The 26,183-nt window shown below is 45.5% G+C and overlaps 1 protein-coding gene across 1 annotated transcript in view; it reads right to left on the bottom strand.

Annotated features, from left to right (window-relative positions):
• Nucleotides 1-25,227, bottom strand: part of LOC105277481 (protein CBFA2T2) — a 34,990-nt gene extending 9,763 nt beyond the window's left edge. Inside the window, exons 1-4 of the mRNA XM_011335861.3 lie at nt 24,675-25,227; nt 11,935-12,298; nt 1,813-2,237; nt 557-703 (exon numbers count right to left, since the gene is read on the bottom strand). Of these exons, the coding sequence (XP_011334163.1) occupies nt 557-703; nt 1,813-2,237; nt 11,935-12,277 (915 nt within the window). The 5' untranslated portion in view covers nt 12,278-12,298; nt 24,675-25,227. The remainder of the gene's footprint in view (nt 1-556; nt 704-1,812; nt 2,238-11,934; nt 12,299-24,674) is intronic.
• Between the last annotated feature and the right edge of the window lie 956 nt (nt 25,228-26,183).

Raw genomic sequence — 26,183 nt, 5'->3', positions numbered from 1 at the left:
CGACAGAGTCTAGTCCCGAAGAGGAATTTTTGCGACGCGAGGAATGTGTGTCTTCATGCATCGTTACGCGCCATGTTGCACAGGGGTGCAGTGATTTATGGCGGCCGTGGTGACTCCAATAAAGTATCCGGCTACTTACGGATCAGACGTCACCCTTATTCTCGTTGCACTCGCGTTTTGTTAAATCTGAGAAAACTCATATGAACATCCGTTTCCTTGAGAACTCGGGTTGCCGATATTAATCAAACCTCTCGGAAGAACAATTTTCGCAAGTAACTGTTAAACAATCATATAACTCTTGAACGGATTGCGCGATAGAACAAATTAAAATGCAAGAAATGCTTTAATTTCTTTTCATGTAACTATCGTATCGTATCGATAGTTTTCTACATATATGCTACCACCGACAATTTTATAAAGATGCACCGTCTAAACAAGAATCCGCATTACATATAGGCCCCAGAAGATGTAAAACTATAAAACATTACAGTATCATCTAACATCTGTTTCTAGAAAACAAATTCCGTCGGATAACAAACGTGAAAGTCAATTTTACCTGGTTGCTCGCTCTGGCTGCGTTGCTCAAGTCCCTCTGCAAGGACGGCAAGGTATGCTTGAGATATGGCAGGACGAATCCTCTGAGCGGGAAGTTGGTCGCTTCCTGCAACGCCGAGTGAAACTCCTCCGCGGTCATGCTGCCGCTCTGCAATTAACGAGACACAGCCGGACGGGTTAGTCGCCGCGTGTAATTCCACCTTCGGCAAAAAGATCGAATACTGAAGCGAAACGCGTTTCCGCATCCGCGGAACGAGTTGCGCGCGCGGCTTCGGTCGGATTTGGTTTTGCGTTTGTCACGTGCCGCGATCGTTTTACAGTTAAGCACGGTCACCAGATGTCACGTTTCCGGGACGTATGCACGCTCGGTACACACAACGACATTATGCATTATGTACGTACTTTGAATATTTACGAGCTGTTTAACGACACGGTGCGTCCGGCATCGATTAACTATGCTTTTTTTCATCCCGCGCCGCCACGTGCACACATCGCTGTCTGACGCTTGTTAGTCGCAACTGGACCTCGAATTTGTATAAGTTATCACTTAAAAAAGTTAATTAAAATTTACCGTCTCAAAAGATCAAAAAATTAATACTTTTGGTTTTATTTATCATGAATTTCTTTCGATATAAGGTACATATTTATCTTTCCTCTCTCTCTCTCTCTCTCTCTCTCTCTCTCTCTCTCTCTCTCTGTTAGTGGAAAGAAAACTATTTAATCAAAATATTAAAAAAATATTTAATATTTAATTTCAAAGATATTAACTAATGTTCATCACGGAAAGGTTGATGTCTTTCAGGGTGCATTTAACATACGTAAAAATCAACACTGCTGCGTATCACACATTTCCGCGATTTCAGTACGTGACAGCAAACTCCGTCAGCTGGTACGCATATGACACTTATTGTTGGTACTGAAAGAGTTTGTAAGCCTAAAAAGATCCTTCGCGCATTCCAAGAGAATACTCGGCGAAATACGTGATACAGTATGCAATAAACTAACAGAGCTTGCATAATTTACGTCCCAGAAATCGTCTCACAAATGCCACATAAAAATTTCCTAAGACTAGCAGAAAATTGAATAAACTGCAAAAGAAACTTTTTAATATTCTTAACATTGTTATCTTTTCATTATGATAAGAAATTATATTTGTAAGCATTTCTTTTTACAAATCGAATACTGAGTAGCTGCACGTAAATGTAATCTTTTCAATTTCCCTCGTAATCTCGGCAAGTAGACACATTGTTCACTTACCAAAAGCGCGAGCACCAGCGTGCGCACCGTATCACCCGTGTCCGTGGAGATGTCGGTGGCGAATTGCACCAGTGTGCCCAGCAGCCTCTTGAGCTTGCCGTGTCCCGCGAAAATGCCACTGACGCATCTGGATGCACTGGCAGTGCCGTTCGCCAAAGCGGCGCCTTCACTCTGCTCGTCCGTCCTTTGGGGCCCAGCATTGACGACGCCGGGTCCTTCCTCGAGATCAGGTTTGAGCGACTGCGTCGGCAATGGACTGTCGTTGTCGGAGGACCTGGAGCAACCGGACGCACCTTTGTACTCCGAGCGAGAGCCGTTCGTCTGCTTCTGCTGACCGATCCTTTGATGCTGCTGAGAGGAGGGTGAGTGCGCCTCGGGCTGGACCGCTTCCTCCCGCGTGGGCTTCTCCCGGGACGCGGAGGACGCTGCAACAAAAATCAGACGTTAATTCAAACATCCTCTTTTAGAATTGATTGCAGCAAGGTCGCTCACAGAGAACACAAGTTTAGTTAATTTTATAATGATATGTAGGCTCAACAAATTAATCAAATAATAAATTCGCTGTGAGCAATGCTGGGTGTAAGTGCAGTAGCGTTTATTCTTCAGAAAATTTGTACAAACGTTTGTACAAATTTTCTGAAGAATAAACGCTACTGCACTTACACCCAGCATTGCTCACAGCGAATTTATTATTTGATTAGTTAATTTTCTATAAAATTTTATATTTGCGAAAGCAAGATCCTAAAGCTCATGATTGATCGCTATTTTCTTGCCTATAGAATCCCTCAATTGATTATAAGATATTTTATTTACTGTGACAGATTTTCCATTTAATTAACTAAAAAGTATTACCGCAGGAGAATCCAGCTGACGTGAAATCTACAACGTTTCATCAAGTCGCCGTTCGACAGCGCCTCGATTGGGATCAAGAGTGAAGAGTAATTCATCGCGCGGCTTCATCCACGACTCTGACGACCATCCAATAAAGCCGCGGACGAGCCTCTTGAAGCGTAGGCGCTGTTTACACTCGAAACCGAAAGAGGACCATTCAGCTCGGAAAGGCTCGGCGCCGCCGCAAACGTCCTTTGTGTCGTGTATCCGGGAACGTCAAGCACGGAGACATGTGTGCGCATGTATGTATGTATGTATGTATGTGTGTGCGGAACGGGAGCAGCCGCGCATACTCTTCCGTACATAGACGTGCACGTGCACCCTCTTGCGTACACACACGCGTAAGGTACGCACGGGCATCATCAAGGGTGCACGCGGGCGGGCACGCCCACGCGTGGGTGCAACGGATAACATGCAATTACGGGCCGTGTCATCCACCTTGTCTTGTTCCCGTTCTGTGCGAACGCGTGCGCGCGCGCGCGCACAGGGTGCGTATCTCCCGTAGAATGCCTGCGGCATGCGTGGCGAAAATGACGAGAGCATGACCAGGTATGTGTGCCGATAACGAAACATTGCAGACACTAACCCTTCCGTAGCGCGCTTAATACAACAGCAAACCCCTGCGGGGTTCCTGCGGGAGTAGTCCTTCCGGTTGCAAGGCCGCTCGACGCGCCCAGCTACCCTTGCTGCGATCGCTCGATCGATAAGATCGTTGCAAAACCGTCATGAATTTGCGCAAATGTTTGTACTCGATTGCGATAAGTTTTCGTTTGGATAACGGTAAAATACCGTCTGAAATTCGAATCGCTAATTTGAAAAGGAATGCTAATTCTTTTAATTGTTCTAATTGTTCGTCAACTGTACAAACGTCCGGATTTAATGTACGGATTTAAACAGATTCTTATTTTTCCATATGATTCAAACGAATATTTTATAAAGCACACTTAAAAATGGAATATTGGAAAAATTAATAAAATTCAAAAAGGTTGAAAGCAGTATAGTTGTGTACAAAAAGTTATCGCATACTGGAAAAATAAAAATCGTTTAAAATACAATTAATAGACTATATATCGTTTATAATACAATTAATAGTCCTGCTTTGATACCGTATTCAAGAATAACTAAGGTGCGCGTGTGCTGGACGTATCTTCACTGCCTTAGTTTTTAGGGTACGCAAATGATAATCGCGACGTTGATATGAACACAGTCGTACCCGCGAAGTGTCACTACCATAATTCGCACGTCAAGGAATTTCCGGCTTTACTGCCGTCACACCTGTACACACGCGCGTGGTTCGCTCATAATTGAGGAACAGCCGCAGGTATCTCATAAACTTGCGTTAAAACGCGTAACATAAGGCTATAAACGCTAACGCGAGATACCGCGCGTCCGATGCAGCTGAAAACTCGACGAACTCACAATCAGTTCGTTCCACGTAAAATGTCGAAACGCGGTTGTAACGCTCGTGTGTGCTTCGCGTATGTAAATTTCGTAACTTTAAACGCTTTCTTCAATTATAATATAATAATGTTACTTGAAAGCTGCATCTTTTACTGTTCGAGCCTCCACATTAAGCAGCGCGGCATAACGAGGCGTCAAATAATTAACGCAAGACCCAACAACAACTTTACATAACACACGAGAGAGCCGCCAAATAAGACGGCTGATCTATCGACTGAGAGTGCCAGGATGGTCGCGTTAAGCTAATGGAACTGATCGGCACGAGGCATTTTTGCGTGGACGCGTAAATGCACGATGGAGGTGTATCGAAGGAAAGAGATGAGAAGAGAAAGAGAGAGGGTGAGTGGGCAAAGGGAGAAGGTGAAGGAGGAGGCGAATGAGGAGGAGCTCGACGTTACCGTGTCACTACCACCTGACGCCGGTAGCCAGTAGGTAATTACCTGTACCTGAACTCCTGACAAACTAAACTACCTCACGGCTTACACGATATGACGCGGGAGCCTGAGTACACACAAGCGCCTTCCGTCGCTTGCATAAGGGCGAGCTGCGGGGAGCTTGCGCAGGGCGCCGTCGCGATATGCCACGGAAAAATCTCCCCGATGGCCCTTGCAATCGGGCTGTCTCCGAGAGATTGCGAATAACGATTGCGAGAATGGCGTTTGCACGCCGATGCCGATGCCGACCGGCTCGAAAATATTTGTGAAAAGTGCACGTCGTTTCGCGGTTTCCTTAATCAGCATTTCCCGACCGTGCCCGAGGGTATAAAATTATTTTCATCGTTTTTATTATTTAAGCTATCCCACGTGAGCTTTTTCCCGCGATCGTAACCGCGAGCGAGTTAATTTGCCAATTGATAGGCAAACAGGTAGAACGGCATTTAATTGAGATCCACACGTTTGTAATAATATCGTTCGTTTGTTACAGGCTATAAATATGTATCATAAATGCTGCCCGCACACACACACTCTCTCTCTCTCTTTCTCTCTCTTCCCCTGCTGCTGATGTTTATTCACCACATCGATTTATAAACGTGATATCGTTTATTGCCGCGTGAAGTCAAAGTAAAATATCAGGATTAAGAATTATGTTTGAAAAGCAGCAGCGCCAAGCTTTTTCCATTTAAAAATTTTATTTGCTGCAGTATTTTTTTCTAAAAATACGATAGAAATTATGCAACAACCTAACGATATTTTGATATTACTCCTTGTGTTGAAACGATATTATCTTATCTCATGCTTTCTCCATAAAACCAAGCAGCACGTATACTTGGCGCCTTTCTTATACCTTTTCAAAGAAAAGGTAAGTTTTATATATCGTACATACGATCTCCTTTACGCTTTACGCTCTTTACGCAAAGATTGAAAACGATATAATTTCCGTCAGCATTGAAAATGGAACTCGTCGAAATTACAGCGGTTTCAAACGCTGCTTTGAATATTGTACATTTGGAGATGAGTACAAAGAACAGGGCACTGCGCGGGATGTAATAGAAAATGGAAATATATATAATTTACCTGCCTGTAGGGCATTTGGTCCTTGCGTCACCGTCATTTGTTGCCGGTTACTCTCTCCTTCTTCGCAGCATCATCTCACTTATGACACTTTCCTGGCCATGGATCACGTCCTCCAAACGCGATCTAACATCACTAGTGGCCGCCGCTCGGGGCGGCAATCGTTTAAGCGCTTTTTTGCCTTTGTTTCAATTAATCGAGCGTTTTCTCTTATAATATGCACGAATGCAAGTTCCGTCAAATTTATTGGGATAACTCGTGCGTTTTGCGATTCATCACGATTAGGTAGAACCGGGCGGACTGATAGGTCGGTTGTCTCTCTAATGACGATGACTTTACGATACGAAATCGTGGCGATGCATCTCACCGCGGTACAATGACGGCAGCGCGATGCGGGTGCAAGCATCCAGGATCCATCCATTTTCGAATCGCTATGTCTCAATGCGCCGATTAAGAGGGCAGCGCGATAAAACGGAGATTAATTATTCTCGGGACGAATTCGGCTCCGATGGACCGTTCCTCATCTTTTCCAGTCAGTCCGGGTAGCTTGCGCGAAACGCGAGTCGCGTCGATCGGACGCCAAATAAAATTATAATTACAATTATGCGCGGCAGCGTTATAATAACATGCAAATAATGCACGAACGCCATAATTATGTAAATAGATTGTAATGAAGTAATTAACAAACGCGATTATTGTCATACGACTGCTGCGGTATTATTATCCCGTTATTGCGGCGACAAAATATAATAGTAATACAACAATCGTATCTGTGTGCCATTATTCAATGCAATGTTACGCGCGACAGCCAGCGAGAAATCGCGTTTAACTGCGCTCGAAGCGAACTGATCAGAAAAATTCGCTCTATCGAACGCGTACAGGCGCGCACGCAGTTACGCACAGGTACACGCAGGTACATCATCAGGTACACTGCCGAAGCCCTGCACGAGGATAAGACCGAGGGTTAAAGACCGTCAGCGTGCGGGAGCATGTGCGCGACACGCGAATGTTTAATCAACGTCGCGTTGTGATTGCACGCGACTGTCACTCAACCCCCGCCGCGACGAGTGCAATCTTCCCGCCGATGCAGCGTACGTCTTTCGCTCGTATCACCGATATACGAGCGGATGTGCGTCTGTGTACTCGCATGTACAAGAATCCCGGAGAGAAGAGGTATCTAGCCGGGTGATGGTAATGGTACCGCGCCGCTGTGCCGGCGCCGCTGCTGTTGCTGATGTTGCTATCCCTTCGGCCAGCTGTTACTTCCTGCAGCGGTTCTCCATCCTGCTCCCGCGTCCGTCGTCGCAGGCTTATCAGGGAGGCGGACGCGCGGCGCTCTCCTTTGCCGATTTCGTTTGATCGTGACGGGCATCCGCGTCGCACTTGCGCCCGATATTGCCGAGCGGATGTGCGCCATTTTTCATCGTAACAATAAGCACGGCCGGGGAGAATTAAAATTAAGAGCCGGAGATTCTCCAAAGGAGAACCGAGTACCGAGCGCGCGGATGCATCAATGACAAAAAAGATATCTGATAATGCCAAGTGTAACGTTTTCTTCGTCTGCTTGGAATAATTTTGTGAAAATGAGTCCCAAGCATGGCGGACGATCCATTTTCATCCCTTTCACTCGCCCGTAATTAATGCGATACAAATATGTTTTTTAATTCGCGTGACAGTCTCGCGCGATAAACAAAATTTTCGCGCGTATGCAAAAGGAGACGTGTGCGCGCCATAGGAAATTTCAGATAATCGCCATTTTTCCGCGATGACCCGTTTGTCTTCGTGACAGTAGAAAATCAAAGTTTACCCATGTGGGCTGGCCTTGCGGACCATATGCGCGCACACACGTGCACAAACTCGGGCGAGAGGCAACGTCGCGTCTGAAGCGTCACGGCCCTCTGATGCCGCGGGCAAACTTTTCTTTGAGTTCTCCTCTCAAAGATATCCATTATCCCCGATATTATCTGCACACTCGAAAAAAGAGAAAGAGGGCAATATATAATTTCATCTACAAATCTGTGTCACAGGAAATTGCGCGGAACTGATTCACCATGCGTTGTCCGTCAACTTTTACTTTGATTTATTTATACGTGAAACTTTTAACGAACGCTAAATATGATTGTCCCATTTTCTATGGAAATGGATTTATATCGTCGTGCGCTCTCTACTGATTTTCTTCTTTGTACGTTAAATCGCTTTTTGCCGGGATTCTTCATTTCGTCGTTGCACGCATCCCCAGCAGACACTTTGCGGTCGGTTGCGGTTGGTGAACAAGTTCGCCGCAAACTATTACGTCAATCAACCACGCCTTTCCTGAGTTACTTTTGGTCGACTGACGTAGGCACCCATACAATTAGCCATTATGTTTCGCATAACACCTACCGGTCTCTGCCCTATCGTAAAGAAATTTATAAATTCATAAAACGGCAAGATTTGTACGAGTTCTACGTTGTACTTTTAGTACTTTGTAAGATTGATCATAATTTAATCTCTTTTTGTAAACTTTGGGGTTTCGTAAATGATGGTATCGCTACAAATGATCGTTATCAACGCTGAATCACGTCGGGACGTGCATGCGAAATTGAATTTTATTCGTCGACGGATAATCTCCTCGCGGCATTTGGCGACGCGAGGAAAAACGCGCGCTATTCACCAACCTCGCAAGCTGCCGAGTGCAACTGCTGCTGGGATTAGCAGCCGGTGTTACGCACCGGAACCGTGCGCAAGGTTTCGTATGGAGCAAGGTGGTCTTCGTGGGCAACGTTCGACGAGGCACGAAGAGAGAGATCGATAAAGCGCACGTGCTCCAACACGGCTGAGAGTCCCTGGCTGGAAGTAAGTACGGTGGGACTCAGCTGTCGCCTCCTAATTGCCGGGACAATGCAACAGATGGCTTTGATCGCAATCCCTACCCCCCTTGGTCTTCCCACTCTCGAATTCTCCTCCGGTTATCTTGCGCACCCTCCCCCGCACACGTTCTCCATATAGCTTCGCGGTCTTCTCTCTCTCTCTCTCTCTCTCTCTCTTCTCTCGCTCCTCCGCTCCGTTTTTCTCGCATCCTTCCTCTCGCGAGCTTCCTCCGCACCGTTCGATCCGACATCACGCGACTCCATGTGTTCGATTTCATCTCGCAGACAAGCGTGCCACTTAGGGATCCACGAGGACGTCGGGATTTCATCCCGGTCACTATCTCAGAATCCCTGATCGCTCGCACACTTGAGAGTCAGCGCCCGACATCATGACCCACCCGGTGCCTCTTTTTTTCAACTTGGATTTTTTCAACGCGAAGATGGTGCATATGTGTGCGTGCACTCGGGCTATTCTAGCCCTGACTATCTTAGTTAAAAATAACTGATCCCGAATTTCCCTTCCTCTTGCTTCTCCATCAATGTCAACTAATGTTAATCATGATTTAACTAGTCCTCTGTGCTCTTCCAAAAACAGAACTGCAACGTAACGATAAATTCATTAAATTCCAATTAATTTGAGCTACTATATTTACAAGAAAGTTGCTAAATCCAAGTTGATAAAAATCCAAATTTATCAAAATGGCAACATTATTTTTTACCAAAACATCAAAAACTCGATGTATCAGACATAGCTAACCGGAAATCACATGATCAAGCGACCATTCACCAATCTCTCATCCCGAGTAACATCAGGACTCGCGGCTCGACCGCTAACATATTCACCGTCACTGTTCAGTGCTACGTGTCTTCCGGTTCTACGAAGCTCGAGATCGGGAAAAAGAGGCCGGGGACGTGGGCTCTAGGTCGTAAGCCGCGCCCGTAGGTACACGCGGTGTGCGGGTGACTATCGCGAAATACACCTCGAAAACGGAGCGGAGCGTCGAGAATGCCCTGGCGGCGCGGCGGATATGATATCAGCCCGGAGCAGAATCCCAGTGGAAGTGTTGGACGTGCCTTATCGCGTCTGGACCAGGCAGTCAGGCGGCGCACGAACCTAACCGACACACACCGGGCCAGCCAACCAAGTTGACTGACTGCTCGCAGGAGTTTCGCCATCATCCCCCACGGAGCACATTCTCTCTCTCTCTCTATCCCTCCAACTTTCTATCTCTATCACTGTCTCTTTCTCTCTCTTCCTCCCTCCCGTCTGCGAAATATTGCGCGGGTATGTGTACGTATGGAGGTACGCGTGCTAAAGGCCGCAAAGAGCATATAGAGAACCCGAGCCCGTTAAACATTAACCATCAATCGCGCGGATCCTTCAGCTAATATAAAATCGACCTTTCCTCCGAGAACTTATTCTATGTCCCCACGCGACGTGTCGTCGGCTCGATGGAGTTTCTATCGCGTTTCACGAAGGATCCTTAATCACATCAATCGACGCCGAGTGGCATCACCTCGTCGACACCTCTGTGATGATTTTATGCAGCGTTGCGTCAACAGAAGCTGATCGATCCCGGGACGAGCGGAGAAAGAGAGAGACAGGGAGAGAGAGAACGAGAGAGAAAAAGACAGAGAAAGGGAGAGGAAGCCCGCGCTTGGACGCGATGACGGGGCTTTGATGTGCCAGAAGGGGCTTTTTTCCTGAGCCCCGGTTCCCAAGTTAGCTGCGGGCTCGCCGCCCGTCTAGATAACTGGCTCGGGCTGAATGTACGATTGGAGCGAGAGAGCGAGAGAGCGGCCGCGTGGACTGGATATACGGGTACCGCCATGCAATATTCCGAACTAATGTACGTCGCGCGCCCACAGCGCGGGCTCTCGCAGCGCGGACATCGGCGAGGTCGTTCTTTTCAATTTTCAGTTTCGAGGATCGGGGTCAACTTCCGCGAGGACGTTACCTCGGGAAAGAGGGTCGCGCGACTCACCGAATCCAAGCGGACCTGCAAATCGGGCTTTGAGAACGGCCAGATGAAGGTTTCTGTGCCGGTTCTATGCTGCTTTAACTAGTAAATGATGAAAACGTCGAAAGAAATTGCGCCGCGTGTATGTATGCTCGCGTTAAACTTACGGAATTTGTACAGCTCCGAGCGACGTGTGCTTTGTGCACGTTTTAATTAAAATTTTATTGATTTTTACTGTTTTCGTTTCTGCTAACTGACCAAGGGGTTTTCGAGCTGAACGAAAGACTTAATAATTTAGTTAGCGATTTAAGATTGATCGCCGTTGTGCTGTCTAATCCTAGCAAGTGACGGATCGTAAGCGACAGGTCGACAGCTGACAGCTGCGCCGAGCGCTGAAATCCACGTTAAATGTAGGAAAAATTAATGTACCGCGATGCGAATCTAAAATTAGATAAACTGCACTTAGCACACCTGTGCGCTGTGTGCACCGTCGACATGCTCTCGAGCGAGAAACGTCGATATATCCCGAATTAATAGGATAGCGAGCTCGCGTACGGCACGATTCGACTGAGTGCCGAGTTATTTGCTTTTTATAGCGAGCGATAGATCAAACAGGTCAGAGTGATCGCGCTGTTAATTTTTAAACGACACGTGTCACTCCGTCGACGGGTTATTACAACGTACTGCCGATGGGGATGGAAGTGAAGGGGGTATTAACGGCTCTGAACGTCACATATATTCCGCAACGAGATACTTCGGATCGCCCGGACGGTTTAATCATAATTTAAACGTGAAGGGGTAATAATAATAGGCAATTGTTCGCGTTAACGTAACAGCAATTAAAGTTTCACGTCGTTCAATTTCAACTTTATTTTTGCGCTTTTCTATGCGACGAGGGGTCTTTTCTGCGATCGTGCAGTTGGCCGTTGAGCGTGACCACTGCAATTTTTCCGATACACCAGGCAGAACAGAGGTCTACTTAATTCTACGATGCCACTATGTCTCGAGTGCTCGCCGATACTTGCACTTACATTTTGTAAAGCGTGACATTACGTGAGACCGGACCACGTGCAGAAATCAATAGATCAATACAAATTGATATTTACACGTCGGCAAACGGGCCGACCGATCGATTGTCCTCCATGAAGGAAGAAATATTCCCTCGCAAAGACCACCAACTTCGAAGAAGCAGAAACAATCCCGTTTAACGCAACCGACATCGACATTAAAAAGCAGGGGTAACAAATTTCTCTTTTATACATCACGCGAATCGATAATACTCCCTCCTCAAGCATACACGATTTTCCAAGATGCAAAACATCTGCAGTACTGTTGACTCATCGCTTGGTTATTCCGTCACGCAGTAATATTGTTTTTATTTATTAATAAAAAATTTTATTTAGTGTAATAATATATTTTTTTAGCTATGCATGCGAGGTATGCGCTCACCCTTGCTCTTGGCCTTGAGATCAAGATCGACTGGGAAGGAGTCGGCGGGGTTGGAGACGGTTGTCGGCGGATGGCAGATAATACCGGAGGACTGCTGCAGGGCGGGGGTGGCAGGGACCACCGTGGTGGTCGTCGATGGACTCGCGCCCACGGTGGAGACGCCGTTGCTGCTAGTGACGGTCGTGGTGATCGCCGTCGCCGCCGAGACGGTGAGCGTCACGACGGTCGTGGTGGTCGCCGCCGACGTGGACGACGGCGGGGCCTGTTGGTAGCATTCCTTCTCTTCCTTGACCTTGACCTTATGGAGGACCGTCGTCGTCGCCACTCCGCCCTCCACTTTCATGCTCGCGAGCCGCGTTCTCACCTGCGGGCGATACGATACGAGTTATATGCAAATTATTTGATTGCTCCTCGTGTTGGAACCTTGGGGCATTTAATCCAAACTGAAATTAGAGATAACTGACAGCGATAACGCAAATAAACATCAACAGATTTCTAACAGTTATTTCTAATAGAAAAAAGAAAATTGTCAAGCGAAGAAGAAAGTTATTTTCCAATGCTCAATGCCGCAATCACAATACATGATTTATTCATTGTTCCTTCAAAATCATCCTTCCTTCCAAGCGAGATCCACGGAAGGCTTCTTACGTCACCGAAAACATAATAGAAATATTGCAATTGATATGGAGAATATGGGGAACTATAATTGAACATTAGCGATTCCTTCTGCCCAGAGCGACGTTTTCGCGGGAGGGTGCACCTGCTTTCAACGGGATTGGACTCGAGGACGCGCGGAAAAACGAGCGAGGGGTGGACAAGCCGGGGACACCTATATGCACGTCATCGTGCGCGCGATTCATATTTGATTGATTCCATTTCATGAGAGCGCCGCGCCGGCCGCATGTTTCATCTACGTGCCTGGCGAGACGAGACCGTCGCCGCGCATACCGATGGCCGTTTTAATGGAATGGACGGACGTTAGTTTTACAAACCAACAAAGATCCGTCACGGCGCGGGAACACCGGAATTATTGGGGATTCGCGAGCGCTGCCGCCCATAACTGATCGCGCCGCCGCCGTCATTTTTGGTCGCACTCGGCACGGCCTACAAATGGACCATCAACGGAAAAACCTCCGCAAATATTCCCAGCAATAAAACGAACGTCGCGGATATCGCGAACCACTTCTCACCTACGTATTCTCTATGCTGGTGTGAATTTTTTCATAAGAATTTTCCAAATATACATTGCTTTTCATCTCAAATCAGTATCACGTGCGTGAGCGTCGTGCTTGCTCAAATTCTCAAGATTCTCATTAGCGTACGAAGCGTACAACAGTCGGGAATTAAACGAGGAATAAAATCTTCTTCTTTTAATTTCGTTTTTAATTTCAGCGCAATCGGAAGTAAGAGCTTTTCATCCAAGTGCTGCGCTGCTCTTCCTGTCTCGAGGCGATTTTTCTCACCGCGCGTCGGCGTGTAAATACCGTCGGGATGTTTGCCGGTTGCGAACACGCACAGTAGTCGTAAAAATTATGAAGATTTACATCGGCCTGACAGGTGGTACCGGGGGGGCAATGCTGCGCCGCGTAAGCGTCTTGCGTTTTGTACGCAACGCGCGTATCCGCGCGGCGTCTAGCAGCGTATTTAGTTTCTTTCCTCACGTCCCGCTCGCGCCTTTTCTTCTTTATCTCATGCTTACGCTGCAAGATCTCGTTTCATATTTATTACGGTAATCGCGTTGCTGGGACTTTTACGAGCGCGGTGCTCCGCACCGACAGCTACGTCCGGCATTAAAAGCAGTCGAACGTTCGGTTCTTTTTTCGTATTTTCCGCGCGAACAAACGTAATGCACGAGTAAGGGTGCGTTCGGGGAGACGCTATTAGCGCTATGTAGCGCTGAAAATCTATAGTATACGTGACATGACTATAGAGTTTTAGCGCTGATAGTGAGCTCCCCGAACACAGCCTAAATCCTCTTGTCCTCCCCTCCCCTTTCGGCAAATGCCGCAATGTTAGATCGCTAATTGTATCTATGCTCTACATGCTGCGAGATGGATTTTCCATTAAAAAGGGAGAATTTGTTTCAGTCGAATTACACGACGCGTTAAATGGAATACATCATTGAGACCATCGATTTATTTCATTTAATGTAGACGTATACAAATCGAATTACGTTTCAATTCGAAAATACGATTACGTCTTTCTGTGCAATGATATCAATAAAAGTAGAGATTAGTACTATTCTTGATGTAATGTATAAAAACTTCTGTGCACAGTGAACCATGTGAGCTATTATTCGGAATTAAATTGAAGAAAGATAACTACCGTGAATTATTTCTATTACCATCGTCATTAGCCAGTCCTGCGTAAAGAAAGTAAAGTTTCCTCTGTCAGGCAAAATCAATATACGTGTATGTACTCCTACGCATGACATTATACCGGATGCTACAGCGACATTATCCCGAGCAAAGTGCATCACGTGCACGGTTTTCCTGCATGTACTAGTCGCTGTCCGAAGACAGAACCGTATCACCGGAAACGGCATGGCTGTAAGGAAATTGAATGGCGCCCATTGAAGGAAGTGATCATCAACGAACAATCCGACAGCTGCGCCATTTTTGCTGAATATATCGAGTTACAATAATCGATCTTTTTCTATACGCAGACGTACACGAAAAATATTGTTTTAGAAAACACCGTCGCGTGAAAGTTTTCAAACTTCCAGCGCTCGATTGATCGACCTACGCGAACCAACCGTCATCAGAGAGTGAAATCATGAAAGCAAAAATTGATTACGTCGTGTGTCAGTATGTAATCGATAATGGAATCGGTGAAAGGATGCGGTAGACATTTGCATGATTGCACCTCTAATTCATGAAAAAAGTTACATGTTCTCGGGATTTATAACGTCTCGGACGTAATCCGATTTAGAACCGAGCGATTTGCGTGAGTCCCGTAATATTTTCGGTTCGACGCGGGCAAAATTACACGGGCAGGAAAATTAAATGGCACGAATGCGGAAACGAGAGTAATCTTTAAGATCCACGTGGCGCACCGCCGCCACTCCTACCGGATGGAATTTTATTTTATTGACGCGCACAGCCCTGGCACAGCAGGCTGCCTTCGGTGCCACATGGTCCCGTTATTAACGTGAAATGCAAACGAGCCCTTCGTTGCGTCCAAGAAACGGCCGCTCGGATGACTCGCTATAATTTTTCGCGCGAAACTGCATCGCCAAATGCCGTCGAGTTTTAACGTGTTTGTAACTGCATCATGGGAAATTCAACGCGAGCCTCCGTTCGGTTTCCGAATCGCGCGACGTGTTTGGGCGATAAAAGCTGTGCTAATGACAAACATTCGTAACTATCACACTCCGCTTAATCGCGACAAATTCGTGAGAACGCTCGGCGAGCCTAATGCGATTATCCGTAACAGCCTGCTCGTAAACGTAATTTTTATGGCCGAGCAATTAGTCGATTTATTTAATTTTGTACAATAATGTTCGTGACGGTCTGTAAAATGTAGCGATACTGTTGTACCAAGATATTCAAAGTAAGACAATAAATTTTATGAAATTTTCAGAGATTATGTCTTATAACATTATTTTATTATTCTGTGCGAAAAAATCTTTGTCTAACCATGTGGGTTTTCAATTAAACGAGGAAACATTTTTCCTCTTGGTTTTGTAGAATTAAATTACACGTAAAATTTAAACGAAATTACTTTTCCTCATTTCTGTTTAATTGATTATTTGTGTTTTGAACAGTTCAGTATTATTTTTGTATAATATTATCCTTGTCATTATTATTGTCTAGTTAGAGGTAATTAGATATATGTTACTTTGTAGATTAGGATCGCGATTACTACCGGCTAATAAAATCGTCAACAGTCCATATTTCGGTCACGTAACAACGCTCTCCGATTCTTCTATCGCCGCACTCATCAATCAAACCACCCCCGTATTTCGCGCGTACGATGAAAAGAGGCTGTGCTACGCAGTTTCGGCGGATTTACGCACGGTTATACACAGCAATTCGCGGTTGCGACATGTCGATCTTTATTGTGACAGATGGTCGCAATAATTTTAATTGACGCCTTCTCCTGTTGTTACAGATGTTCGCGATTCGCTCGTCGCACACGCACAAGTGTTGTAATATTTGCGATCTTCTGGCAGCCCGTGACACATATTGCTGCGATAATAGTGAATGGAATCTGTTCTTTGATTGATGAAGCAGTAGTACTACTTTTCAAAGATCTGTACTCCATCGCCGTGTAACGCCGCATGGGTGAATTAATTAAAAATTCTTGCTTTATCATATATATCTTTTGTTAGTACAGCTTATGAACATCACTGATCGATGATTCTCCGCGAGCAATCCAACATTTTCTAAGATAAGTATCGTGATGCTATTATCATTTGCAAAAGTTTGCAAAACTAGAAAACAGTTTTCTCTGTACTCAATTAACAGCGCGAGTCAAATCTCGCGAAAGCGTATTTTCACGTTACGTCGCGAAAAGAATTGCTGTTACAAAATAATTCTGCGTACTATTAAAAAAAAGCTTCTAAAAAAAATATTGTGGAATATACCTGCGTTTGACGAAATTGAAAGTACCATAAACTTTTAGCCCGTAGTTTAAACCTGCCGACAGGCTGAATATCGCAAGCGCTGCTGTACGCGTATTTATACTGAAAATACATTTTGCGCGCGACGACATCGCGAATATATTACTCTAATCTCACGTGTGCTCTCACGGAAGACGCAGCGACGTACAAACAGACATTTCTAATCCAACCTGATTAAAATGTAGTTACGGGGGAAGTGTTCGAAATTAGTGTTGAAATTAGGATCGAGCGAAGATGATTGCACCGTTTTCTGTATACGGCTTTAAGTATCATTCAAAAAGGTTTATTAGTGCCAATGATATCTCTCTTCAAGAATTGCACGAGTAATTCGGTTGAAGTATCTTCTTTCAAAGATGCGTGCTTCGAAGCGTAAAACAAAGAGCCTATCTTCAACCTGGAAACATTTCATTTAATCGTCGGGCTTAACGCTTCAAGTAATTAAATTTTTACCATTCACGTAAAAGAATACTTCTTTTTCCTTCGTTCGCGGCCGTCATGTAGCTGTCTGTTACACAGAATGAAGCAGATAAATGCGAAATGTGAACAGAGCTCGGTTACTTCGAAATAATATTTGACGTTACACGTCATACGTAGCATACGCACGATACAACGATGATAATGAACTAATTACATTTAAAAATTTTTCTCCCCTAGAAATTCGCGAGATTAGCTCCTTCGATGCTCAAGTCGTCGATTCATCTCAACAGTGACGGAAGGATACATACAGGCGGGAGGAACAGAAAATAGCGGGTCAATTGTCATCGCGACTGTGCACTATTCGCGTATTCTCGACAGCATTCGGTAGGAAAATACACGGCGGATCGACGATGCCGCGGGCATTTTCGCAAGCAGTCGCAAACTGCGAGATTGCGCGTGACGCGCAACGTCGAGAACGCAATTAACTCGGATGTCACCTGCGATCGATCGCCCAGCGTAGCGGAGCGTCGTCGTTAAGGTGAGCTTTGGCCCCGACTTGCCGGAGACGCGCGTCTCCGGCAATTCGTTAAGACGCTTAGTTAAGCAAACAAGAGCGGGGCCGCTACCAAAGTGATATACGTGCCGCGGCAGAAAATCCACGGCTCTCCCGCTCGTAATTGCGCGCAGCTGTGGTTACGCCGCGCGGATCTCGCCGAACCCTTCGTCTCGCGCACGGACCGCATGGTCCGGAAACGAAAGATCGGAGTTTTATCCACGTGGCTGCCCGGTGATCTGCGCGGTTTCCGGTCTGCTCGTTACCGGGACATCAAGGCACCAATTTTCGATCGCGAGGGGGTGCAACGCGCGGCAAATTGCAAATAACATCGCGACGAGACACACAGCGCGCGGAATTAATTTTATTAATTATACTTGCAATCGATGTAATTATAAAGGGCGTTTATTGTCGAGCAAATATAATATTACAATGACTGTGGGCCAAATTTAATTGATTGTATTTATTAATATAATTGTAACGACCGTGTGTAATAAGCAGTTGGACAGCTCTCCCTATCCTCCTCTCTCACGGTTCTTCCCTGTTCGATTCGCGATAGTACCTTTCGCGGATTTCCAAAATAAAGGGACCCACTGGGGATGACGACGACTCTATCAAGCGGTTCGCTAAATTCGCTCCACTTTCGACGGTGGCGCAAGAAAGGAGAAAAAAGCGCCGGACAGGCCAGCACAGCCGGTGGGAAAAAAGCGGCGTGTGGACGAATGAGAGAAGGATAAATAGTAGATAGATTTATTCCATTCCGGCCAAGAGAGAAAAACTTGCAGAGAAGGGAAATCGTTCATTAAGATTTATCCATTGCTTTATTTTACTTTATTCCTATTAAATTAGAGAGAATGAAAAAACGTCATTTTAAATCATATTATGTACTGACAACTGACATATACTACAATCCTTAGATAATATCAAAATTGTCAATTATATATTAAAATTCAAGGAAATTTCTTCTCGAGCAAACTAAGAATCATCACGCAGCTCCACACAGCACTCGCAATCTGGAAATCTCTCCAAAGAAGAGTGACACCGAACAAAAGGAGGAGACCAAGAGGAAGGAGGAAGGGTGCGAGCGAATAATCGTAGATCGATCGCGGCCGCGTTTTAAAGGCAAAGGCTTCGGCGTCTCGCGGTGGATCGGGCTTATGTTTATACATATGTCCCGCACATGGTGCGGTGCCCCCGTGCAAGAGGAGAGGAGGCGGCCGCGGAACCGGCGCGGAGACGTACTGAAATTTCCAATATTAGAACGGCCAGGCGAGAGGCAGGCCAGATGTCTACCGTACTGACTGCCGAGAGAGCGTGCGCGCGCGCGACGTGCGTTTAGCATGGTTTCATTACAAAAATGTCACGCACAGAGCCGCGCCACGACGCGACGCGACGCGCCGCGACACGCCGCGCCGCTCCGCATCCCGCGCTTGCACCATCGCCGCCGACCTCTCGACGATGCGTTCGTTCGCCTGTCTTTCTCGCTCCCCTTGCTCTCTTTTCCTCTTTTTCGTTCCTGTCTCTCCCTGTCATTGTCGTCACGCTGATGATGAGAACTCGCGAGGCTGTCGACCTGATCTTGGGTCGGTGGACCCAACAGCCACCATCAATTATCACGTTCGACGGAACGAAGCGCGTGAGTCCTAACGAGATGAAATCACCGTCACCACTTTCAGAGGGTGGATTTTTAGGTACCGGTGAATAACGTTTACATTTGCAAGGGTTTACCTCGTGGCACCTGTGACAATTTTTTATTTCATCGTCGGATTGCACATGGTAAGTATATTTAAGTTCGATCCAATGTTTGACAGATAATTTGTGATAACAATCGAAACAAATTATTCATGCTGTCCAGCGCAGGTTTTTCGAGTTCACCGCAACCTTCCATCTCTGTTCTCTTGAAAGAATGCACCGGCCGATCGGCTTCGCATCACAAGTCTCTTGTGACAAACGAAGAGAAAGCAAAAAAAGAAAGGGAGGAAGAGCGAAACGGACGAAACGGTAAATACTTCGCTCTTTGGAGTCGACGTGAAACCGTTACATCGTTAATGGTATCGAAGCTTTACTCCGCGAAGGTTCTGCTTGGTTTCATTACAAAGATGTCATGCGCAGGTACGTCGCAGTTATACCCGCTTTTGACGTCCCGGCCGCGTTGTATACACACTTGGCGTTAAACCGGAACGGCCGGGGAACGCCGGGAAAATTATGAAATGCTAAAACGGAAACGAATTTCGCGGCGCCGAATATTGTTCCGATATTTGCAATTAATTCTTTTATTCGCGCGCGACACGCGTTTCAACAACGCAATCCCGGGCCAGGCGTGACAATATTTTCCGCGATCGAAAATATCGATAACTTTACCAAGAGCGCCGATTGCGGCCGCCTAATTCCGCTGTAAAAAAAATCCGCGCTTTCAATTAACGAAACGATTCGTCCCCATTTACCGGCTATATCGGGTTAGCAGGACAGACGCGTTAATTGGACGAACTTTTTCCGTGGGAGTAACGAGAAGATAATTGAGGGTGTCGTCATCGCGTGCGCGGATAATTAATTACCGCGTTGGTCCATCAACGTTCGTCACCCCCTGCATCTACACAGTTTTATCTCTTAAATAGGCTGTTCCGCAGATAATCCGTGACCACTCCATGATCCACGACTAATGTCAGCTCGGTTATAAGCGATTGTAATTACGTAAGTCCGATTGATCGTGAGCAGTTTCGCAAAAAGCTTGATGAAAAACTTTCTAGGAAATTTTTGAAAAAATGACATAGAATTTTGCAGCTTTAGTAAAACTTGGATAATATACAAAAGTTGATTTTTATAACTCAACTCGTATCAGCTCAATGAATCTTAAAGTGTCCAAGTGTCTTTCATTCTCGAATGAAATGATATTTTAATCGGATAGATTCTGTTACCCAATGTTGGCAATAACAGTCAACAATTTGGAGATTGCATATAATTATACGTCATTCCTCGTTGATAATTAAGCCCAAATTTCAGCCAATTTCGGTTTCACAGCCGTCATAGAATTATCATAGCCGTCACATCGTAGAATTATTATAAATACAAATTTGCGGCTTTGTGGTGAATTTCTTTACATTAAATGTGCGCAATAATACATAATACGAATCTTGTTAGTTAAACTTTTAGTCTTAACTTTGAAAAGTTTATGACTTAGAAAGCGACAAGTTTTCTTTAATGCTAATTTCTTCTACTTTATAAAACTTGATAATTTTATTTTCACACTGATAGAATAAAGGATGAAAAGAGTTTCACCCACCAATATGATGCGATATTGATTATGCAATATATATATTTTGTAACATTCACACGCGCTTAATAACATGGCTGACTTTTTCCAAGTTATATCCATGCAGATGACTGACATAACGATCGATCGATCGGCACTTAATATATCCGTGAAAATATCGGATGGCGTTCGCAGGTGCGCCGATGGTGCGGCCGGTTCGTCAGTGTCAGCGAAAATTGTCGGACACGTGGTTAACTACACGCGGAGCTGTTAAACATTTAGGTACGCAAACAGGTAGCGTCAGTATAGTTGCTCGGTATTTCGATAAGCTAGTAAAGTATGAATCTATTTCGCTATTGTGCATCATGCAACCAACTTGAGCGACACGTGCAATTCAATCATCCGCGAATTATTGCCGATAAAAATCTCGATAGAGCGACATGTACAATACTGTTTGAGTCATAGCGGCTGGCAATTCACGACTTTTCATAACCACTTTTCCTCAGAGAAAGAACCGAAGGCGATAAAAAAGAGGCACGAGCAATAAAAAAGGATTACGGCGCGTTATGGAATTAAAAAACTTATGCAATCGTCTATTGCAGATGCTAGTGCTGCTTAATTAAGCTGATATTATTTATTTTCGAAAACGTTACAATTTTCTATCTTTAAAATGTGTTTTATGCCGTTAGAGAAGTAATCACCTCTCACATTAATTCTCTTAAACTCTGTTTTCTACGGCTATTTTGTAAGTAATTTTTTAAGTACTTTTTGCCTTTCTCTTTATGTATGCTAATTCCAAGTATTTCTCAGACTTGATAATTATATGGTTGTAAACTGTAATTATCATGCAATTGTTTTATTTTACTCCTGCATCTAGCCTCAGGATGTGTGTAACAAACACTATTTTTATCCACAGAACCATCCGGAGCTTTGCGATGCAGATGTCATCAGTTAGCGCAACTTACGTGCCACCATAAGCGCGTACTAATTACGTGTCATCCGGAAAAGGCAACGCACACACATGGATGGTACCAGCGCGCAACGCAATGCAACCGGAGGTATCCGGCGAGAGAGACGAGAAGGACGTACCAGCTACGTACCGAGAGAGCGAACGGAGATCAAGTCTCTCTCTTTCTCTCCCTCTCCCTTCTCTCCGGCCGTAACTCTTGATTCTCTTTGAAGCGCGGAAGCTGCCCGCAACACCTGACTGACTCGACGGACGCGTATATGGCAGGTCGAGCGGAGCAGCAGCGGCAGACAGAGCTCGCCAGGGGGTGGGTGAAGAGCGAGACGAAAGCGGAAGGTAACCACCGGGGTGGGCCGCGAGAGAACGAGGAACGGAAAGGGAGAGAACACGAGAATCGGGGAGAGAGAAAGAGAGAAAGAGAGAGAGAGAGAGAGACAACGGGCGCGAGGAAGCGAAAGGGAGGCAGAAAGAGAAAGATTAATAATATAGGAAAGCCAAAGCCACGCCGCAGCCCCTGACAAGCTTTCCTCCGCCTCTCTTCTGTTGCCAACAGTTAATCGATATAATACTTCGGTATAACACGCCGCACCGTACGGCATACGTGCACTACGCGTACGTTCCTTGCCACGCGCGTGCACACACCAGCGTGGTGTACACGGGGCATTTTTATCGGGGTTGTGGGATAGACGGGGCACCTCGTAAACATGAGCACTCGAGGGCTCGTTTAACGAGCTCGTCGATACCGCCGCGCTAGAGACCACCGGCGGTTCTTTACCTTTCGATTTCTGCGTTGGCGATTTTTAGTGAGACTCTAAAACCCTCGGTGCGGGCTTCTTGAGCGCAACTTGCCTCGCCTCGAGAATACCACGACGGTACTTGACTCGAGGAGTTCCCTGATTTCATCCTTGACGAGCATAATCATGACTGTGTAGGATAGATCCTAACTTGATTTCGAGTGATACCCGATTATGATACGTCCAACGGAATTGTGGTAAAATAGCATCGAGGATGCTTGATTCTCTCTACATTTTCATCAACAATTTATAATGATGATCGTAATAAAACGTAATAAAATATTGCTCGTATTCTCGATGATGAAACACATTAATTTATTATTATGTCAATATGTCGGAATATATCAATTCTTATTTCAACGTATCCATATTAAATTGACACGCTGTACTTTCACGTAATGATCGGAAAATAAAAAACTGCCGGGGCGAAACCGCAGCCGCGCTATTTACACTATTTATTGTAAATGACACAAATCGCCGGGGCGCGATTCATGCGGGGGATGAGGGCACGAAGATCGACAAGCGCGGTTCGCGCGAACATTGCGGAAGTGCGCGACGAGCTCGAATTCGTAGCGCGTTTCCGCCATGGTTTATCGTGACGTACGCTATACGCCGGCGGGGAACCGATTATTGGCAAACACCGTGCGAAAGGGTGCACCTGACGGGGGTTTTCGTCGCGCTGTATTCGGTCCTTATCTCCCGTGCTCCCCGTCGAAGAAAACTCGAAGTTCCCTCCGGTAGTCTTTGCCCCACGGCGATTCATCCACCTGCCCCCTTCGCCGGCGTTACATACGTACTCTTCGCGCTTCGATAGCTCGATTCTACTGCCGTTCGACATGGTGAGTTCCCCCGGCGGTATATTCGCGAAATGTCTGGCAGGTATATCGCAAAAGCGATTATTTCTCACGGTCCGTTCGGTTTTAAATGTAAAACGATAAAATACATGGTTAACGTGAAGATTTACCGGTGAAACGAAATGACGCATTGTTAACTATTCGTTCGCGTTTCAGATCTTCTGCGGCTTGTATTTCCAATGTAAATGACGTCTCTATATTTTGTAAATATTTTCATCATGGACAATTCAGTCTTTTGATTGTTTTTGAGCGCTCTCAAATTATTGCATGTTATACGTTTATTAGAATCAATATATTTATTATAATTTAAAGCAAAAAGAATTAACGCAGTTTGAATTTTCTATACAAAATGACAAAAAAGCAATACTTCGTATCATAAATTCGCAGATTAATGAGAAAGTGAAAAATTGAGAAAGAAAGGAACCGAAAAACTCAAGATGTGTATGTTCAATGCGTAACACGATTGGTTGATCCAACAGCAGAATTGTATGCTTTTTTCAAAATTACAACATAGCCGTAACGTTGCAGTGACGGGCTAAATGACAGTAGTTTTGTGCAGCACGCGATTTCCTAGTTATCACGTTCCCAACGTTACGAGGCTCATAGCTTTGTAACGCGAACTTTACAGACATATGGTCACGTGTGGTTATACGTGTCTCTTATTATTTTATTTCAACGTTCGTGGCACCCCATATTCCGAGAAGAGTTACGCGCTGTTTCTCAGACAGTAATATAATCAAATAATTATTTCTCGTATTGCAAAAATACTATTATGCAGATTAATGTTCACGGTGCACATACAGTGTCACGCCAGCCATTTATAATATCGTCCCACATGTGTCTTGAAGACCTGTCTAAAGAAAACGTGCACACATGCACTATTCATCTTAATAAAACTACAAACACATGGAAAACACGACTTCCATTCTTATCTATCTAAAATTATCTTTTATTTACTAACTCTTTATATACCAAAGTACATTTCTCCGAACATACGTTCTCCGAATCTTTTCATAATAAGTCCATGTCAAGGTAAGAATCCTTGAAATAAACAAAATAAGTTTTTGACCGACTTTTGCTTTAAAGCATTAAACATTTCATCTCGAATATGATCTTTAATCTGTTTGCGTAGTTCGCAGGGAACATTTCGGATAACTAAGAAAAATCATGCCGCACGATTCTCGCATCATGAAGAACTTTTGCCGCAGTGGTCATCGCGAGTGTTAAAAAAAAACGCCCGAGAGGGCTCGAAAGAACAGAATAACTGTAGCAGATTCTCACCTCCTGCCTGATCGATGTTCACGCAGCGTGTCAGATTAAACCGCAAAAAAATCCAGGGAAGGCAGCGCCGGCTGTCGATCAGTCACAGTTTCGCGATCACGGGCTTTCACGAGCGCCGTAGGTGCTCACGCGAGCGAGTGTCGAGGATGCGCTTCATCATGCAGAAATGCACTCGTCTCGTGCTTCGAGTTTCGTCGGTGCCGCGATACGAACGCGCGGCCCGCGCTTTAAATCTCAACTCAAGACGCACGAAAAACGGATTAATGAATTCGCGCGAGTGCAAGAAAAAGATTCCGAAAAGGTGCGTGCGAAGATGCAGGCAAAGTCTGAAAACACACGGAGATGGTGGCAAAATTTCAAAACGTGCAAAACGACAGTGCTCCGAAATTGTGGAAAAATTCACAAAAATGAAAAAAGAATTCTGAGGCAAAGGCCAGAGAAAATGAAGCGCTCGAGTGGCGTTTCACTCGAAAGTGAAGGGCTCAAAGGGTTGATACCGAAACGCGTGGAGGAACGAAAGATCCGAAGAGCATAACGGCGAGCAGAGCGACACGAACGAACGTGATGCACGAACGGCAGTCGACGGCCAACTGAGTGTTTCGCTGGAGAACCGAAAGGACGACGGTAGCCAGCCAGCCAGCCAGTCGGTGGCGGAAGAGGCGAAGAGGAGGGAGTTTGCTACCCTCCACCATGCACCGACCTCAACCTGCGACGATTCTTCCTGCGGGCGCGGTGTTCAGCATCCAGTGATGATCTCGGACTGATGGAAACAATTCGCGGGGCACCTGGAGGAGTTATTTCAGATCGGCTACGCGCCTACGTAGACATACACACACATGCACACCCCCGTTACACCCCGCGTGCCGCGGATTCGTGATCTAGATTACGCGATTGAGACGATCCAGCAGGTTTCGATAACGCACGCGAGGAGAAAGAGTTGTTCCAAGTGCCGCAAATGTATATTTGAAAGGATGATCTCATGAGACGGGTGTGTCTTCTCGAAAAGTTTGTCACGTGGGATAAATGGCTAAAAGTTTATTCCGTTCGCGTTTGAGACCGCGGAATGGTTGCCGAAATAATGAAACGTGACGCTTACTGCATTACGTGTATACGAGCGAACGCGATATCACTCGCACTTTCTTTAAAAAATGAATATTCGATACTCATACGAATACTTGTAACAAATAACGACAAGCAGAGTATCGCTCACTGTTGTAATAGTTTACAATTTTTTCTGCCTTTGGTATAATGATATTATACCAAATCACAAATGTCGCGAATTTGTACTTGTTCTCAGAGAAGTGATTTCCGAGAGTGTATCGCCAAGCTCATTTTTCAGGACGATCCAAGGGGTCGCGATCGATGCGAGATCATCATGGAGCGATGTTTCTCGCCGATGAGGCGCGAGACGGTCGAAATGTAGGCGCGCGCACGTTCCTATACGCGATATTGTAAACGGGCCAGTGTGCTCCTGACGTGTCGATATATTCCCGCGAAGAAAGGCTCTGC

The sequence above is a fragment of the Ooceraea biroi genome, chromosome 3, assembly GCF_003672135.1.
Source record: "Ooceraea biroi isolate clonal line C1 chromosome 3, Obir_v5.4, whole genome shotgun sequence".
Lineage (NCBI taxonomy): Eukaryota > Metazoa > Arthropoda > Insecta > Hymenoptera > Formicidae > Ooceraea > Ooceraea biroi.
Note: the sequence above shows the minus strand (reverse complement) of the source record. Positions and strands in the feature narration are given on the sequence as shown.